The sequence below is a fragment of the Heteronotia binoei genome, chromosome 5 (genome assembly GCF_032191835.1).
Source record: "Heteronotia binoei isolate CCM8104 ecotype False Entrance Well chromosome 5, APGP_CSIRO_Hbin_v1, whole genome shotgun sequence".
NCBI lineage: Eukaryota > Metazoa > Chordata > Lepidosauria > Squamata > Gekkonidae > Heteronotia > Heteronotia binoei.
This window is the reverse complement of record NC_083227.1, coordinates 25,222,431-25,243,149: the sequence shown is the minus strand read 5'-3', so window position 1 is coordinate 25,243,149 and position 20,719 is coordinate 25,222,431. Positions and strand designations below refer to the sequence as shown.

Genomic DNA, 20,719 nt, shown 5'->3' with positions numbered 1-20,719 from the left:
ATCTACAAGGCATTTTTGAGAGCCAGGAGTCTGCATTTGTACTAACTTCTACTAACGAACGCAACCCAAAGCAACACAGAAGAGTGATCACAAGCTCCATCACACTGGATGCTAAAAAAAAACACCAACCCTCAAAGAAGGTGCCCCTATTTCCCATTATATCCAAAGGACTAAAGTCCAACCGGAAACTCTCTGCAAGAGAAACGGAAGGGGGGTGGTCATTTTTGCACCACAGCAGAACCAGTGTAATGTACAGGGTACCCAGAATAATATTAGCAAAGGTTTGGGACTCTACTACTCTTAAATATATTGTCCCCGAGTAGGATGGGGATGAGAAGGTCTTGAGACCAAGAAATGAAAATTTGGGGGGAAGAAGAGCAGATTTATACCTCACCCTTCTCTCTGAATCAGAGACTCAGAGCAGTTTACAATCTCCTATATCTTCTCCCCACCCCCAACAGATACCCTGTGAGGTGGGTGAGGGTGAGAGAGCTCTCACAGCAGCTGCCCTTTCAAGGAAAACTCCTGCGAGAGCTATGACTGACCCAAGGCCATTCCAGCAGCTGCAAGTGGAGGAGTGGGGAATCAAAACCAGTTCTCCCAGATACGAGTCCGCACACTTAACCACTACACTAAACTGGCTCTCAAAATATGTACAGGGAGACAGAAACAAATGAGAAACGTGGGAAAATGGGAGATAAATTGGGGGGGGGGGGAGGTTTATCTTGCTGCAACACTCAAGCTACTGCTTTGAAAGTTCCTCATCTGGTTCAGCTGGGTGCAATTAAAGGGGGAGAGAAAGGCTAGACTACTGGAATAACAACATGCCAGCTGGCAACTACTGTAGCAGCTATCAGATTCAGCATGATCTGTTAAGGAAGTCTGCTTGAGCCTTGGAGAAAATGGAAGCTTAGCTGATCCTAGAGCAGGGGTGTCAAACTCATTTGTTACAAGGGCCGGTTCTGACATAAATGAGACCTTGTTGGGCTGGACCATGTGTGTCAGGTAGCAGAGAGAGAAACCTTATAAAGACAAACAGTAACACAAAAGATCCCCCCCCCCCAAAAAAAAACCCTTTTAAGTAAAACATGCTTAAAGAGTAGCACTCTTGCAATATTTTATTTAGCAGTCTCTGATAACTGAAGGAAGCAAGAGAGGGAGAAGGAAGCAGACTTGCTTGCAGGCCTGATAGGAGCTCTCCTGTTTCGGCCCCCGGGCTGCATGTTTGACACTCCTGCCCTAGAGCTTTTTACTATGCTCAGAATTCCTTGCACCCTTACTGGTTGCAGCCAAACTGCACCCACCCGCCCCGGTACACCACTGCATTCAAGACTGAGGCAGGCAACTGTGTTGGTCTGAAGCAACAGAATAAAGTTTGAGTCTAGTAGCAACTTCAAGACCAACAAATCTTATTTAGTCGATTGTTTTCAGTTAGTTTTGGCTTCTTCATATATTGGCAGGTGTTTGTGTTCCAGCTCAGTCTTGTGCATTCTTTATTTTGTAATCCACAAAAATATATCTGCAATCCAGTTTTAAACAATATTTATAGACATTATTATTTCAGTTTCATGTACTATTTACCATCCAATATATTTAGAAACCACCAAGATGTGTTGGATGAAAGAAGGGGAGGAGCCTGTCTTCTTTACTTGGAAAAAAATATAGCTTCCAGTTCTCAAACAAAAGAAGATGAGAGTTAACAAAGGCCAGAACAGATGAGCGGTTTGGCAGTCTGTTTTGCCATTTTCCCTCCATGTCTAAGTTCTTTTTCTCCAAAGTTGGTAATTAGCAATTCATCAGTGAGTGTAAACATGAAAATGGCTGCTTATCTGAGTCTATTTTGTAGTCCAAATAAGTTACAAATCAGCACATAGTTCTTTATATAGCACAAAATACATTATTACAAGTTCCGAAAGGCTTAAGTTGCCAATTAGCTGGTAGCAAAAAATTTATATAGCACAGGGATGTGTTCTTAAGAGAGACCAAAGAAAAGAGAGAGCTAGCATTCAGGTTTTTCTATGCTGCTATCAGAAACATAAAAGAAGGCACAGTTGTTTCCATCTAATGTTTTTACTTAAAGTTTAAAACTGTCTTTGCAAGTAGAGCTCTGTTGACAATATAAAAGAGGATAGCAGGAAAATGTATGCAGCATTTTGCTGACTGTTCTCGCAGCCGCCCTAGTGTTTGTCCGTATTAATATTGTGGAAACTATGCCTTTTTACCTTTATTTTATTAATTCCCCAACTGTAACCAATTAAGACTTACCAGTACTTCTCACAACAAACGTTGTTCCTAGCAGCTAAATGCATGAGACTAAAACAGCTCACAGTGTTCCTTAAAGTAGGGTCAAGCAGCACCTTTAAGACCAACCAAGTTTTATTCAGAATGCAAGCTTTCATATGCATGCATACTTCTTCAGACGAGGGGTACAAGTGAGCAGAACCACATATAGCTGGTGAGTAGTGTTAAGACTGGATAGTGATATAAGGTTGGGATCTAATGTTAAAACAGTGTAATAAACAAACTGAAAGACCATTTGGTCTGGATAGCATTTGCATGGGAAACATGGTAATATGGTAATAAAAGTTGTCTGGGTAAAACAAAAGGACATGTATTTTCTAGTGATGTTCTTGTTCACCTAATTTACTTTTTAATATGTACATTATATATACATTATATACATTATAAACATCATTCTATTTTGCCATTAGAAAAAAATAATATATTAAAATATAGTGAAAATGGGTTAAATATATAAACAGCCAATACCCCTTATTTGAGTATGTCAATACAAAAAACATTATTCTGATACAGCATTCTGTGGATATATAGCTATACTCAGTGAGAGTGGGTTCAGAATACGTCATGAGAAAAAAACCCAATATCCCTGTTCAGTCCTGGGGAGATGTTTGTTCCAAGTTTCATAATAATTTGTAATTCAGCAATTTCTCTCTTCATTCTGTTCTTGACGTTCCTTTGCAGTAAAACAGCTACTTCCTTAAACATATGATAGCTTTTATTTCTACATGTACCCAAAAAAGTGGAGGATAAAAACAATTTCCAGTTCTCAGGTCATACACTTATAAACTATACCTTCTATTACCTTTAAAATCTAAGTCCTCTAAACATTGCAAATTCTAAGTCCCCAAAACATTACCCAAGCTTAAGTTATCTTAAAAGAATTTCTAAGAGATCTCTACAGAGAAATTTTGGCTGCTGCCACCCGAGAGCAATTCAGCTCTCTGACAAGGCAGAGATGAATGGCATGAAATTCAGTCCTTATATACTATTATAACGTGTGAACCAGTTACTAGCTGTTGTTTTGACATATCAACTCAACAACTAGAGGACAGAAGCACTGAAGCGTTGGATAATGTCCAGTACCCTTTGATGCCATCTGGACTAACTGATATATCCAGAGAGAAAAACTCAACAAACTAATTCACAAGATCTATTTCACTTTAAACACTCTTCATGCCAATAATGCTCTTTTCTATCCCTTTTCCATCTAAATGGCCTTATCTACCTTTAATGTCCTAACTTACACTCCCCAGGCAGCTGTGTTCTACATAGCATCCTAGGGCTTGTAGCCAGAAGGTGTTTAATAAAGAGCCAACCTAAACTTTTCCACCATAATTAAAAAGAGGCAGAAGACTAATCTTCCTGTGTACCCAGGCACAGATCACTGGAGCTGATCTTATCAGAAAAAAGCAAGATGAAGCTATAAATCAGTCCAGCCTGGCAGTTTCCTGCCCTTGATGCAGAAAGGTTAAAAGAAAACATATTAATTTTGCTCCCTCATTCAATCACCATGTTGGGGATGGGGTGCGGCTGCATGAATCTTTTCAAGTTTACTTCGGTTCTTGTTCACAGAGAAGAAACTCCCAAACTCCAAGCATGTATATGGTTTCTACCCTGTGTGAACTTTTTAAAGCCTTCTCAGAACAGTTCTCCAAGAGAAGCATTTTCCACACATTGGTCTCAAATTTACCATTTTGGGGTAAAATCATTGAGAGGGCAGTAGCGTTACACTTGCAGAGTTTTCTGGATGACGCTTCCTTCTTAGATCCTCACCAGTCCGGCTTCCACCCAGGTCATGGGACCGAGAAAGTGCAGGTCGCCTTGGTGGATGATCTCCAGAGGCATCTGGATTGAGGTGGTGTGGCAGTGCTGATGTTGTTAGAGCTATTGGCTACGTTCGATACAGTCGACCATCGGCTGCTGGCCCGCTGCCTCGCCGACGCAGGGATTCGGGGCTGGCCTTACAATGGCTTTCCTACTTCCTTGATGGACGGGGACAAAGGGTGGCAATTGGGGGAGAACTGTCCCAGAAGCACTCACTAGATTCTGGGGTGCCACAAGGGGCAGTGCTCTCTCCGATGTTATTTAACATCTACATGCGCCCCCTTGCCCAGATTGCCCGGAGATATGGGCTTGGGTGTCATCAATATGCGGATGATATCCAGCTCTATCTACTAATGAATGGTCAGCCTGACTGCGTCCCAAAAAATCTGACATCTCCCCGTGTGTATGTTTTGATGTACAATTAGGTGGTGATTCCAAAAAATGCACTTTCCACACTCCTATCATTTATACAGCTTCTCTCCTCTATGAATCTTTTGATGTTCACTTAGGTGGCCATTCTGAGAGAAGCACTTTTCACACTCTAAGCATTTATATGGCCTCTCACCTATATGAACCTTTTGGTGTACAGTTAGACTGCTTTTCTGGCAGAAGCCCTTTCCACACTTCAAACATTTATATGGCTTCTCCCCTGTATGTTTTGATGTGTAATTAGGATGTAATTCTGACAAAAGCACTTTCCACATTCCAAGCATTTATATGACTTCTCTCCTCTGTGAATCTTTTGATGTTCATTTAGGTGGCCGTTCTGAGAGATGCACTTTCCACACTCTAAGCATTTATATGACTTTGCATCTGTATGAACCTTTTGGTGTGCAGCTGGACTGCTTTTTTGGCAGAAGCCCTTTCCACACTTCATTTATATGGTTTCTCCACTACGTGTATGTTTTGATGTGCAATTAGGCGGTAATTCTGATAAAAGCACTTTCCACACTCCAAGCACTTATATGGTTTCTCTCCTCTGTGAATCTTTTTATGTTCACATAGAGAGCCGTTCTCAGAGAAGCACTTTCCACACTCCAAGCATTTATATGGCTTCTCTCCTGTGTGCCTCCTTTGATGTGCACTTAGGTTTCCACTCTGAGAGAAGTACTTTCCACACTCCAAGCATTTATATGGTTTCTCTCCTGTATGAACCGTTTGATGTCTACTTAGGTGGCTACTTATAGAGAAGCACTTTCCACACTCCAAGCATTTATGTGGCTTCCGTCCTGTGTGTATCTTTTGATGCGCAGTTAGGTTTGCTCTGTGACAGAAGGACTTTCCACATTCCAAGCATTTATACAACTTTACCCCTGTATGAATCTTCTGATGGTCCTTTAGGTTGTTTTTGTAACGAAAGCACTTTCCACACTCCAAGCATTTATATGGTTTCTCCCCTGTGTGAATCTTTTGATGTGCAGTTAGGCTGCTGTTCCGAGAGAAGCACTTTCCACACTCTAAGCATGAATACGGCAACTCCCCTGTGTGGATTATTTTATGTGCAGTTAGGCTAGCATTCTGAGAGAAGCACTTTCCACACACCAAGCATTTATATGGCTTCTCCCCTGTATGAACCGTTTGATGTCCAGTTAGGCTGCTTTTATGGGAGAAGCACTTTCCACACTCCAAACATTTATATGACATCTCACCCGTATGAACCTTTTGGTGTACAGCTAGGCTGTTTTTTTGGGAGAAGCACTTTCCACAAGTTAAACATTTATATGGCTTCTCCCCTGTATGTTTGTTTTGATGCGCTGTTAGGCGGTAATTCTGATAAAAGCACTTTCCACACTCCAAGCATTTATATGGCTTCTCCCCTGTGTGTACCTTTTGATGTCTCCTTAAGTGGCCATTATGAGAGAAGCACTTTCCACACTCCAAACATTTGTATGGCTTCTCTCCTGTATGCCTCTTTTGATGTGAACTTAGGCTTCCACTCCGAGAGAAGCACTTTCCACACTCCAAACATTTATATGGCTTCTCTCCTGTGTGAATCTTTTGATGTGCAGTTAGGGCATCTTTACTAGAAAAGCACTTTCCGCACTCCAAGCATTTATATGGCTTCTCTCCTGTATGAACCTTTTGATGTCTACTTAGGTGGTTACTTGCAGAGAAACGTTTTCCACACTCCAAGCATTTATGTGGCTTCTCTCCTGTGTGTATCTTTTGATGCGCAGTTAGGTTTGCACTGTGACGGAAGGACTTTCCACACTGTAAGCATTTATACAATTTTACCTCTGTATGAATCTTCTGATGTTCCTTTAGACTGGTTTTATAACAGAAGCACTTTCCACACTCCAAGCATTTATACGGCTTCTCCCCTGTGTGAACCTTTTGATGTTCAGTTAGGCTTCCTCTCTGCGAGAAGCACTTTCCACACTCCAAACATTTATATGGCTTCTCTCCTGTATGCATCTTTCGATGTGAACTTAGGTTTCCACTCTGAGAGAAGCACTTCCCACACTCCAAGCATTTATAAGACTTCTCCTCTGCATGACTCTTTTTATGTTGATTTAGGTTGCCTTTTATAGAGAAGCACTTTCCACACTCCAAACATTTATAAGGCTTCTCCCCTGTATGATTCCTTTGATGCACAGATAGGCTCCATTTTCGAGAGAAGCACATTCCACACTCCAAGCATTTATATGGCTTCTCCCCTGTGTGAACCTTTTGATGGCTAGTTAGGTGGGCATTCTGAGAGAAGCACTTTCCACATTCCAAACATTTATATGGCTTCTCACTTGTATGAACCTTTTGATGGGTGGTTAGTGTATTACTCCAATGAAAGCTCTTCTCATACTTTTCCCAGCCATTTGTAACATTCTCATATGTTTTAACATAACTTCCTTTGTTGCTGCCAAACTCTTTCTGATTTATGGCACTAATAGGCCTTCCCCTTCTCCTCTCTGGTTCATCTTGGGCTGAGAGCTCAGGTTTATCTCTGCCCTGACAAGCAACCAATTCCTTCCTTTGTTTCTCATTTGCTTCCCTTTTACTTCTGAACTGTCCCGTCGATACCACTTGATCCTCAGACTTTGCTTCCACCTGTAGATTGTTGTCTTTTTCCATAAGTCTTCTTCCTGATTCTTTCTCGCTCACCATTTCCCTCACAGCTCCAACTGCAAAAGAGAAAGAAAAAAGCAAATTCAAATGAAAAAGTAAAAATACCAGTTAAACTGAGCAGTGAGTAGTACTTTCCATAATGAGAACCTGGGTTCCGGAAAAACCTTCAGCAATATTAATCGCGTATCTGGATGCCTTGGGAAAAGAAAAACAGTGACAAAAGGAACAGGGTGGGATTTCTTGCTTCTCTTGCAGATATTTGTGCTCTTAAGATTGCACTAAGGTTAATATGTTATTCAGTGTTGATATAGGGAACATGTTAAACAGAATAAAAATGTGTTTTAAGAAATCCTGAATTTTATTGAAATATCTGTTGATAATATGAAAGGAATAAAAACATGGAAACACTTAAATCTAGAGATGGGAGAAATAGACAATATAGCTCTTTTTATAAATGAGGGAAATAATCCAGGCTTTCAGAAGAATCTAGAAAAAAAGGGCATTGTGGAGTTATAACCTTAATTCTCTCTAAACTGTGCTAAGGGTGCTGTTGCAAAAAATTTTAACAGCCAGCACAAAAATTTCTGCTTCTGCCTAGAAGGAAGCATTGGAAACAATGGCAAATGAGGGCACCTCCTTCTGTGGTCCATAGAATTTGACCCCTTAGTCCAATCTTTTTGAAACTTTGAGAAGTTTTTGAGGAGAGGCACCAGCAGCTATGCTGCAACCCCTCTAGAGTCCCAAAACCCCAGATCGATTCTCCATTATTATAGCCCATAGGGCTCATTGTCTAAAATGGTCTCCATAGGCTAATGGAGCTGGGGGGAAAGTTTTATTTTTTTGGCACACCCCTATTATGCTTTTCAGTATGAGTAATAAGCTGTCTTGAGTCACAGGGAAAAGTGGGATATAGATAGTTGAATAAATGAGTACTTTGGGCAGGGAGATAACATTTAAACAACTTCCTGATAGGTTAGGCAAGGTTCTGACAACAATTGTTCCTCTTCTGTTATACTTGACCTGTAATGCTGGTGGCCATATTTCATTTTTTAAAAAAGTAGACTGCAAGAATCCCCCCACCCCACTCCAAGTGCTGGTATGTTTTCTGAAGTTCAGGGGACAGTGACAGTACAAGGCCAAATATAGTGGGAAAGGGGTGGGTAGATCTGTTCTCTGGAGGTTGGGAGCCACCGGCTTAGAGGGAACATTAGTATAACACCCAGAAATACTGGAAGCCATGCCTGTAACATGAGAAGCCAGCACAAGGTCACCACACAGTATTGTCAGACTTCAAGCCTTGGTTTCCGACAGACTGAGGCAGGGGCAGGTGATACTGGCCTAGAGAGAGTTGCTTTGGTCTTTGAGGGAAGCCACCCCTGGACCAGGCCCAGCATCAATTGGAGCCAGGCAACTTGATGTCACACCAGCTGCATGACTGAGTGCATGACCACTTGAATTAGCCAAAGGCCATAACAGACTGAATATACATCCAATACTAAAAGAGGTCATACAACTGGCATTAAGAAGAGAAAGGATAGCATTGTTCCAAGTAAGTTCTAGCAATATTTAAAAGGCAATTATCATGTGTTAAAATCTAGTACAATTTATCTGGAAAAACTTGTAAAAAATGAACCAACAAGACAAGATCTTTGGCAAACCTAGAACCGTTTTCAGTTTACACACTGTATATAGTCTGTAAAAGAAAACCTGTTCCAATATATACTCAGATGTTGGTATCAAGATCATACATTTAAATGTCTCCATACGTTTATAAAAACTCAGGCCTCAATATAATATTCATAAAATGTATATAGCCAAACATTGTCTAATTATATCAATACTAAATATGGCTTAGTCAGATTTTCCTAATTTCGATGGCCACTTACCCAGAGAGGCCACGTTCTCGTAATTTTCCTTTGTAACATCCCAGTAGAGTTTTCTTTGGCCTGCATCTAGGACAGCCCATTCCTCTGCTGTGAAGGAAATGGCTACCCCCTCAAAGGACACGGGGGATCTCTGAAAAAGGAAAATATGGGCCAGTTTATCAATTATTCTTGTCCCCGATGATTCAAGAAAGAAAGCAGAATTCCATTGGCCAGTCAACTAATTAAAGAATGCAACATGTCAAATTGATGACAAGGAAAATTGCAGGGGTTTCTTTTTCAGCCTCTGACAAGCCTAATATACTGAAACTCTCCAAGGAATATAACCTCAGAAGCTTGCAAAGAACTGGGCATTTATTTATTTATTTATTACTTTGCATTTATATCCCGCCCTCTCCGCAAACGGACTCAGGGCGGCTTACAGTATCATAAAAACAATCATTCCATAAAACATATAAAACCATAATACATTTATCAGTTTAAAACTATTACGCTATCTCGATCCAGTCTGGCGGTATTGGGTTCTGACTATGACCACCAGCTTCTGTAGGATGTCCGGTGGCAGCTCATTTTCAGTCAACCAGAAATGCCTGTCTAAACAGTTCGGTCTTACAGGCCCTGCGGAACGCCGACAGATCCCGCAGGGCCCTTATAGCTTCTCTTGGTCGAGACCAATTAAGTGTGTGTGGGGGGTGTGTGTGTGTGAAAAGAAACCGTTTAGCAGGCATAATACTACCTTGCAAGTGAAACCCCAGAAATACACAGAAATTGTACTTTGAGGGAAGTTTTCTGCTTTAAACGTTTCTGTCTGCAGAGGAGTTTTGTGTGACTCTAAAGCTTACATCCAGCTCTGCATACAGGAACTGGTCTAATTAAAAACTACATGACTTTTGTTGTATTTTTAACTTAATGAAGCAAAGGCTGCGTTTCACCTCAGGCTGTGTGATCTTTGGGGTTTGATGGGTGATAGATGCAGGGCATAAATCTCTGGATCAGGGGTTCTTCATGTTTCTTGTTATATGGACCTCTTTGGCAGACTGGTGAGATAAGGTTTTTAAACAAGTGTAAATGCTATTTCAAGATATCTGCAAAAACTTAAGAGTATAAGAAAATATCAGCTGACGTGACAAAGTCACAGGAACTCTAGTAATGACTGGTTTGTTACCTACATTCATAACAGAAGGAAATGCTAACTGTCACTTAGAACTTAGTGAAAATAAAGATGCAATTTGTTCCCTATTCCCCAGGCCCCCTTGAAATCTATTGAGGTTAGCAGGGCTTTTTTTTGCAGCAGGAACTCCTTTGCATCCCTGATGTAGCCAATCCTCCAAGGGCTCTTCTTACAGGCTCTACTGTAAGCTCCTGGAGGATTGGCAACATTAGGGGGGGTGTAGCCTAATATGCAAAGGAGTTCCTGCTACAAAAAAAGCCCTGTGGTTAAGAACCCCTGCTGTAGAGGAAGCGACAGTAGGTGGTTGAAATACTTCTATCCTAGGAGCAAAATATGGCCAAATTTGTCTTTGCCCGTAGAGAATGCAACGAAGTGCAGCCAGCCAGGAGGGCCAGTGAGAACACACAATAAACTGTCCTGGATCAGAGAGGGGTCTGTCTAGCAGACAAAAATAAAAAGAAGTCCAGGATGGTTTTAGAAAACAATCGTGGGTGAAAACACCCCACCCCCTCTGCAGAGAACTCACCCAGAAGCTTCTAACTCAATCCTCCATTCTGCCAACACTTCCTCCTCCACTTCCCTTCACACATATGTTCTCTCCCTCTCCAATTCTTCCCCAGGAACTGATATGAAACCCCAAACTCACCTTTCCTGCAGACGTACAAAAGCCAAATTCTCCCTCCAGCCAGGAGAAACAAGAAAGAACAGAGGCTTGGTGGAACTTCATATCCTTTACAGTGTCTTCTCCATCTTGAGGTGAAAACATTTTCTCAACACCTAGAAAGCACAGGGTTGACCTCTCTAGTACTTGCAAGTCCTTCTGGTAAATGTAGTCCCCTGCAGCAGAAACACCCAAAAGAAAGTTTTAAAAACTTAACTATTTGGAAATGGGGAATAGAAGGTTTCTTTGCTCATTTGTCACTTTTTAGGGGGAGCCTCCTGTGCATATGAATAACTTGCTACCCTAAAACATCTGGGAACTGAGGGGAAGCCTTATAGCATGGGACCAAAAAAGGAAAGAGTGTCCAAGTGCATTTGAAAATTCAAGAGGGCCAAAGGATGAGGCCACCTCCTCCCTTCTCCTCTGCGTTCATTGTAAAAGGGAAAAGAGCCTTACCCAGAGAGGCCACAGTCTCGTAATTTTCCTCCATCACTTCCCAGAACACTTTTCTTTGGCTTTGATCCAGCAGAGCCCATTCCTCCGCTGTGAAGGACACGACTACCTCCTCAAGGGACACTGGGCATCTCTGAAAGAGGAAAATATCATCCAGTTCATCATGGAGTCCTGTGCCCGAGCTTTAAAGAAGGAAAGGACACCACTGCCTATTCAATTGATTAAAAGGATGTTATACATCAAGTCCATGACAAGGAAAATTACTTTAAATTTTTTGAGGATCTGATAGTTCAAATACACTGAATGTCTCCAAGAAATGCAAGTTCAGAGAATTGCACAAAACTGGGCTTCTCTTGATCAAGTCTCAATAAATGATATATATATTTTTTAAAAACCACCCTCAATTGACCTGTGTTAGTCAAATCAGCCTTCAGTGCCTGGTGCCAGCACCCAATGATGGACACCACCAGTGAGATTCCAGAAAGAGAAACAACTTTATTGCAATAAAAGAGACCCTGGCAGCAAAACCCCAGGCGTTGACCGAACACAAAGACATCAGCTTTTAAAAAAATTATTTATTTATTTCTATTTATATCCTGCCCTCCCTGCGAACAGGCTCAGAGACTGTTTTAGAGACTGAAGTAAACAACTTTTAGACGTGCATGTCTACAGATTACAAAGCTGAAGCTTCCTTTATAGCTACATAGCCGCATTTGTCAAGCATTCATTCCTTTTGCCCTTATTTAGAATGCCCATATATCTCCTGAGCTTTGCAAAGCAACCTCACTGTTTCTGGAGACAGCCCCTTTTGCTTAATTGGCTATGATCTGCAGTGCCCCCTTACCCACTTTTCCACATCCAAGTTTGCACTTTAAGTGACCGTAGCTTGCCTAAGCGTTTACCTGGCCTGAGCTGCTCAGAGAATTTTAAAATGCCTTCAGCCTTGCCCATCAACTGTGTGCCAATGTCTACTATACCATCCTGCACAGTTAACCCCACAAATATATTAACCACCTGATTCTACAGAAGGTTTCTGCTTTAAGAGCCAGTTTGGTATAGTGGTTAAGTGTGCAGACTCTAATCTTGGAGAACGGGGTTTGATTCCCCATTTCTCCACATGCGCCTGCTGAGTGACATTGGGTAAGTCACAGTTCTTGAAACCCACAAATACTACCTCAAATTCACAGGATCTTCATCACTGTCAAATGGCCATCTAGCCTCTGTTTAAAAACCTCCAAGGAAGGAGAGCCCACCACCTCCCGAGGAAGCCTGTTCCAATGAGGAATCACTCTAATGGTCAGAAAGTTCTTTCTAATGTTAAGCCGGAAACTCTTTTGAATTAATTTCAACACATTGGTTCTGGTCCTTCTGGAGCCACAGAAAACAACTCCACACCATCCTCTATATGACAGCCCTTTAAGTACTTGAAGATGGTGATCATATCACCTCTCAGCCGCCTCCTCTCCAAAGGGCTCCATATGGAAAAAGTTCCAGTTCTACCAAAAGCTGCAGTGAAAGCTGCAAATGCTGTAGAAAAGGTGGAGAAAGAAGTACTTGTCTCCCTTTCTCATAATATAAAACTCGTGGGCACTAAATGAAATTGCTGAGCAGTCGGGTTAGAATGGATAAAAGGAAGTACTTCTTCACCCAAAGGGTGATTCCCATGTGGAATTAACTGCCACAGGAGGTGGTGGTGGCTACAAGCACAGACAACTTTAAGAGGGGATTGGATAAACATATGGACAGAGGTCCACCATTGACTATTAGCTACGTGACAGACTTCACATTTCTGGAATCCAAGATCACTGCAGATGATCTTGGATGAAATTAAAAGATGTTTTTCTCCTTGGGAGAACAGCTATGGCAAACCTGGGCAGTATAATAAAAAGTAGAGACATCACCTTGCCAACAAAAGTCTGTATAGTTAAAGCGATGGTATTCCCAGTAGTAATGTATAGCTGTGAGAGTTGGACCATAAGGAAGGCCGAGGGCAGAAGAATAGATGCTTTCAAGCTGTGGTGCTGGAAAAAAATCTTGAGAGTCCCTTGGACTACAAATCAGTCAGACCTAAGGGAAATCAACCCTGACTGTTCCCTGGAAGGTCAGATGCTGAAGCTGAAGCTCAAATACTTTGGCCACCAAATGAGAAGGGAGCACTCACTGAAGAAGACCCTGATGCTGGGAAAGACAAAAGGCAAAGAAGAAGGGGGCGGCAAAAGATGAGATGACTGGACAGAATTACTGATGTAACTAACATAAATTTGAGTAGATGGTGGAAGACAGGAGAGCCTGGTGTGACTTGGTCCATGGGGCTGCAAAAAGTCAGAATCGACTGTGCGAGTGAACAACCACAAATTGCTGGAACTCTGTCTGGAGCAGTGATGCTCTGTATTCTTGGTGGTTGGAGGGGCATAGTGGGAGGGCTTCTAGTGTCCTGGCCCCACTGATGGACCTCCTGATGGCATCTGGGGTTTTTTGGCCACTGTGTGACACAGAATGTTGGCCTGGATGGACCACTGGCCTGATCCAACATGGCTTCTCTTATGTTCTTAAGTCTCTCCCAAGATTTGACAATGATGGGTGGTGATGCTGCTCCCATATCTGGTCAACGTTTCCAAATTTCCTCAGATCTGGACCGTCACTACATTAACTGGAATTAATATTATGAAGCACCAGTCATAAAGTTAACAAGAGTTCAAACACTTCTGTTGCTGGGCGAAGTTTCACTGCAAGCTTTGGTACAGTATGGAACATATGTAGGGCATTGGAATTTAGCCCTTTGGATGTACAAATAATGTGATAAAAACATTTTATTATAGTGCTAAAGTGTTGTAATTTCTTCATTGTATTGGCTCTTTAGAACTGTTTCTTTAGTAGGAAGGGGGAGGGAGGAAGGAGCTGAGTGTGGAGGGAGGGTGGAGTTGATTCCCTCCTTCAGAAAAGAAGCCTTCAGACTCATTTCCCATCCAGAGATCTTCTTAAAGGTGATGCTCACGATGGGATCACACACCAGAGAAAGCAACAGTACTCACTGAAAGTACCACCATGAGAGCAGAATGTAGCCAAATGCCACAATAGTGGTTAGCCCGTGGAACACAAAAAAACAACAACACCCCACTTCCAATCAGGCTTCATTTTGGGCAGGAGTTCACAGGAGTGGGGCTCTGGAAGCTCTAGATTTTATTATGCTCTTTCTTAGCGCCCCCCCCCCCCCACTTGCTTCTGGGCTCCGTTGTTCAAACCCCCTTGGGAGAATTTTGCTGAACTCTAAGATCTGACAAACTATCTAATATTTCCCTGCACTATATATATATATATATATATATATATATATATATATATATATATATATATATATATATATATGAAAATAACCAAAACATATAAAGCAGACAGATGGAAATCTTCATCATGCTGCTGTGGCCACCTGGGAGAAAATCATTTTAAAAGTATGATAGGAGTAAGGTTTTATTATGACATAATTCAAGAAGCATTTTAGGGTAGATGCTGAGCTGATATAATTCAGTACACCTTCCGGTGATGTCAGGGGCGTGTGGCATATTCAAATGAGGTATGCAAATAAGTTCTGCTAATGAGCTCCGGCACATTTTTCTTACAAAATGGCCCCTGCTTTCAGTGCAGCCAACTAAGGGGGTCACAGCAAGAGCAGACGATGAACCCTTTTGCAGCAAACCGAGGGTTCATCGAAGTGTTAAAGTTTAAAATAACTTTAGGCTGGTTGCAGGAAACACACTCAAAGAAGGCCCCCCCTAGCCCTTTGAAATCTTGCACTGGAAAGCTTCTCTCCTGCTGCTTTGGTCTCTTCCTCTTCCAGCCCCATTCAATCGTATTTTCTCTCCCCTCTCTTATTCTTGTCCAAGTCCTGTTGCGGGAAATCTTCAACTCACCTTTCCTGCAGACGTGCAAATGTCCCATTCTCCCCCCAGCCGGGGGAAAGGGGGAAGCGGAGAGGCACTCCGGGATTCCATCTTCCCCAAATTTCCTCCTTCCGCTTACGGAAAAAGTACCTGCTTCAAGGCTTGGAAAAGGAAGAGTTGATATCTATTGTGCTCGCAACGCCTGTTGGGAAATGTAGTTCTCCGCAACGTGGAAGAACAGAAATAAATAGAGAGGTTTCCTCACTCTGCGAGGGCTCCGTAATACGGTTGCCAACTTCTAGGTGGAACCTGGAGACCTCCCTCTCTTACAAGTGATTTCCAGACAATCAACAGCAATTCCTCTGAAGAAATGGCTGTGTTGGAGGGAAGACTCTGTTGCATTATATGCTGCTGAGCAGAGCTTTTTTGGTAGAAAAAGCCCAGCAGGAACTCATTTGCATATTAGGCGACACAATCTGATGTCACAGTTGTTTCACCCGTGGCTTTTTTGTAGAAAAAGCCCAGCAGGAACTCATTTGCGTATTAGGTCACAGTCTGTGATGTCATTATTTCACACAGGGCTCTTTGTAGAAAAAGGCCAGCAGGAACTCATTTGAATACTAGGCCACACCCCTGACACCAAGCCAGCCGGGACTGCATTCCTGTGCGTTCCTGCTCAGCCAATAGAAGGAAGAGCTGGCTTGGCTTAGAGAGGTGATTTAAAGAGAAAAATGCTTTCTCCAGGCCAGCCGACAGAGGTGGGGCCTTCAAGTGTCACACAACGTATGTGAAAGAGCCGCATGTGGCTTCCGAGGCACAGTTTAGCCACCCTTGATTCATACCATGAAATCACAGCTGATTTATGGCGACACTGGAGCGTTTTCAAGACGAGAGACATTCAGAGGGGTTTTGCCATTGCCTGTCTCCACATCAGCCCTACTTAACTTCTGAGATCGGACGAGATCAGGATAGGCTGGGGATATCCAAGTCAGGGACCCTCCTTTATATGACAAAATTATCTTCATTAATCGTCATGAAATAAAAGTAATCATACTAATGGCCAGAAAATAGATGCAGGTAAGTAGCCCTGTGGGTTTGAAGCAGTAGAACAAAGTTTACTCTTTGGGGTGCCACTGGATCCAAACTTTGCATTCGATGGCCAGGAAAGAAACACAGTGAACAATTTCTTGTATTTAAATTTTAAAGTTATTGTTATGCCAATAAAGGTTTTTGGAACTGGAATTGTATTTAAATTCATCTATCTAAACATGCCACAGGAGGTGGCGGCGGCTACAAGCATAGACAGCTTCAATAGATAAAAATATGGAGCAGAGGTCCATCAGTGGCTATTAGCCACAGTGTGTGTATATGTGTGTGTGTGTGTGTGTATAATTTTTTTGGCCACTGTGTGACACAGAGTGTTGGACTGGATGGGCCATTGGCCTGATCCAACATGGCTTCTCTTATGTTCTTATGCCAGTTAAAACATTCTAATGCCAACATATTATTCCATCACATAAACCAGCATGATAGAATGCTTAAAGCAGGGGTGTCAGACTCATTTGTTATGAAGGCCAGATCTGACATGAGAACTTGTTGGGCCGGGCCATGTATATCAGGCCCCCGAGCAACTGGCTGTCTTCTGCTTCCTTCTCCCTCTCTCTTGCTTCCTTCTGCATTACAGCTTGCTTTGCAAGGCTTGCTCAATTGCACGGGAAATAGAGCAAAGCCTCTATTTTCTCCATTGGCTGAGACTCCTCCCTTGGGGAGGAAGGGGGGAGAGCTTGCTTTGCTAGGCTCTCTCAATCGCACAGCAGAGCTCCTGAGCCAAGCCTCTTTTCCTTCCATTGGCTGAGACTCCTCCCCCTCCTGGCCCCCTGGGAAAGGAAGGAAAGAGCCAGAGCTTCCTTTGCCCAGTTCCCTGGATCCAATGGGAAAGATACAAAGAAAGCACCTTTAAGCATGCTTTAAGATTTTTGTGTTTGTGTGTCCTTTATGTTTGTTTGTCCTTTATAAAGTTTATATCTCTGCTACTTAATCTTAAATAGGTATACACCATGGGTGTCGAACTCATTTGTTACAAGGGCCGGAACTGACATAAAAGAGACCTCGCTGGGCCAGACCATGTGTGTCAGGTAGCAGAGATAGAAACTTTATAAAGAACACAAACACAAAGATTAGCACTCTTGGAATATTTTATTTAACAGTCTCTGATAACTGAAGGAAGCAAGAGAGAGGGAGAAGGAAGCAGACTCGCTTGCGGGCCTGATAGGAGCTCTCCTGACTTGGCCCCCGGTCCACCTGTTTGACACCCCTGCCCTAGAGTTTATTATGCTCAGTTTCTTGGACCCCTACTGGTTGTAGCTAGAACTGCACCCCCTGCACCACTGCATTCAGGATTGAGGGGGGCAGCTGTGTTGGTCTGAAGCAATAGAACAAAGTTTGAGTCCAGTGGCAACTTCAAGACCAACAAATCTTATTTAGTCAACTGTTTTTAGTTAGTTTTGGCTTCTTCATATATTGGCAGGCGTTTGTGTTTCAGCTCAGTCGTGTGCATTATTTTGTAATCCACAAAAAATATATTTGCAATCCAGTTTCAAACAATATCTATAGACATTATTATAATCCATTCATGCACTATTTACCATCCAACATATTTAGAAACCACCAAGATGTGTTGGATGAAAGGAGGGGAGGAGCCTGTCTTCTTTATTTGGAAAAAAAGATAGCTTCCAATTCTCAAACAAAAGATGAGTTAACAAAAGCCAGAACAGATGAGCCGTTTGGCAGTCTGTCTTGCTATTTTCCCTCCATGTCTAAGTTCTTTTTCTCCAAAGTTGGTAATTAGCAATTCATCAGTGAGTGTAAACATGAAAATGGCTGCTTATCTGAGTCTATTTTGTAGTCTGAATAAGTTACAAATCGGCACATAGTTCTTCATATAGCGCAAAATACATTATTACAAGTTCTGGAAGGTTCAGATTACTATATTATGACTTTGCCAATTAGCTGGTAGCAAAAAATTTATATAGCATAGGGATGTGTTCTTAAAAGAAACCAAAGAAAAGAGAGAGCTAACATTCAGGTTTTTCTATGCTGCTATCAGAAACATAAAAGAAGGCACAGTTGTTTCCATCTAATGTTTTTACTTAAAGTTTAAAACTGTCTTTGCAAGTAGAGCTCTGTTGACAATATAAAAGAGGATATCAGGAAAATGTATGCAGCATTTTGCTGACTGTTCTCGCAGCCGCCCTAGTGTTTGTCCGTATTAATATTGTGGAAACTATGTCTTTTTACTTTTATTTTATTAATTCCCCAACTGTAACCAATTAAGACTTACCAGTACTTCTCACAACAAACGTTGTTCCTAGCAGCTAAATGCATGAGACTAAAACAGGTCACAGTGTTCCTTAAAGTAGGGTCAAGCTGCACCTTTAAGACCAACCAAGTTTTATTCAGAATGCAAGCTTTCATATGCATGCATACTTCTTCAGACGAGCGAATGGGGTACAAGTGAGCAGAACCACATATAGCTGGTGAATAGCGTTAAGACTGGATAGTGATATAAGGTTAGGATCTAATGTTAAAACAAGTGTAATAAACAAACTGAAAGACCATTTGGTCTGGATAGCATTTGCATGGGAAACCAAAGGTAATAAAAGTAGTCTGTTAATTGCTCTTGCTACAAGTCCAGGTAAAACAAAAACCCATGTATTTTCTAGTGATGTTCTTGTCCACCTAATTTACTTTTTAACATGTAACATATATTATAAACATGATTCTATATTGCCATTAGAAAAAAAGAATATATTAAAATATAGTGAAAATGGGTTAAGTATATAAACAGCCAATATCCCTTATTTGAGTATGTCAATACGAAAAACATTATTCTGATACAGCATTCTGTGGATATATAGCTATACTCAGTGAGAGTGGGTTTAGAATACGTAATGAGAAAAAAACCCCCAATTTCACTGTTCAGTCCTGGGGAGATGTTTGTTCCAAGTTTCATAATAATTTGTAATTCAGCAATTTCTCTCTTCATTCTGTTCTTGACGTTCCTTTGCAGTAAAACAGCTAATTCCTTAAACATATGATAGCTTTTATTTCTACATGTACCCCAAAGAAGTGGAGGATATGATAAATATATGATAGCTTTTATTTCTACATGTACCCCAAAAAGTGGAGGAAAAAAACAATTTCCAGTTCTCAGGTCATACACTTATAAACTATACCCTATACACTTACAAACCATACCTTCTATCACCTTTAAAAATTAAGTCCTTTAAACATTGCAAATTCTAAGTCCCCAAAGCATTACCCAAGCTTAAGTTATCTTAAAAGAATTTCTAAGAGATCTCTACAGAGAAATTTTGGCTGCTGCCACCCGAGAGCAATTTAGCTCTCCGAAAAGGCAGATGAATCGCGTGAAATTCAGTCTTTATATACTATTCTAACGTGTGAACCAGTTACTAGCTGTTGTTTTGACATAACTCAGCAACTAGAGGACAGAAGCACTGAAGTGTTGGATAATGTCCAGTACCCTTCGATGCCATATGGACTAACTGATATGTCCAGAGAGAAAATCTCAACAAACTAATTCACAAGGTCTGTTTCACTTTAAACACTCTTCATGCCAATAATGCTCTTTTCTATCCCTTTCCCATCTAAATGGCCTGATTCTACCTTTAATGTCCTAACTTACACTCCCCAGTCAGCTGTGTTCTACAAAGCATTCTGGGGCTTGTAGCCTGTGAGTGTTTCATAAAGAGCCAACCTAAACTTTTCTGCCATAATTAAAAAGAGGCAGAAGACTAATCTTCCCGTGTACCCAGGCACAGGTCACTGGAGCCTTATCAGAAAGAAGCAAGATGAAGCTATAAATCAGTCCAGCCTGGCAGTTTCCTGCCCTTGATGCAGAAAGGTTAAAAGAAACATATTAATTTTGCTCCCTCATTCAATCACCATGTTGGGGGTGGTGTGGGGCTGCATGAATCTTTTCAAGTTTACTTCGGTTCTTGTTCACAGAGAAGAAACTCCCAAACTCCAAGCATGTATATGGTTTCTACCCTGTGTGAACTTTTTAAAGCCTTCTCAGAACAGTTCTCCAAGAGAAGCACTTTCCACACCCCAAGCATTGATACGGCTTCTCCCCGGTTTGAACCAGGTTAGGTGTCCAGTTAGGCTGCTTTTATGTGAGAAGTGCTTTCCACATTCCAAACATTTATATGACTTATTTTGGTAAATTTTATTTATTTTGGTAAATTTATATAAGCCCTTTCCACACGTTAAACATTTATATGGCTTCTCCGCTGTATGTTTTGATGTGTAATTAGGCGATAATTCTGACAAAAGCACTTTCCACATTTCAAGCATTTATATGACTTCTCTCCTCTGTGAATCTTTTGATGTTCATTTAGGTGGCCGTTCTGAGAGAAGCACTTTCCACACTCTAAGCATTTATATAATTCCTCACCTGTATGAA

The 20,719-nt window shown here is 41.5% G+C and overlaps 2 protein-coding genes across 2 annotated transcripts in view; both read right to left on the bottom strand.

The window, feature by feature from the left end:
- LOC132571866 (zinc finger protein 420-like) overlaps nucleotides 1-20,719 on the bottom strand; it is a 452,634-nt gene that overhangs the window by 379,322 nt on the left and 52,593 nt on the right. The gene's annotated exons all lie outside the window — the stretch shown is intronic.
- LOC132570959 (zinc finger protein 260-like) lies at nucleotides 4,999-15,345 on the bottom strand. Its single transcript, XM_060237594.1, has 7 exons — nucleotides 15,265-15,345; nucleotides 11,360-11,489; nucleotides 10,889-11,079; nucleotides 9,075-9,204; nucleotides 7,144-7,244; nucleotides 5,775-6,819; nucleotides 4,999-5,606 (listed from the first exon to the last, which is right to left on the bottom strand). The coding sequence occupies exons 1-7, from the start codon at nucleotides 15,343-15,345 to the stop codon at nucleotides 4,999-5,001; spliced, it is 2,286 nt and encodes a 761-aa protein (XP_060093577.1).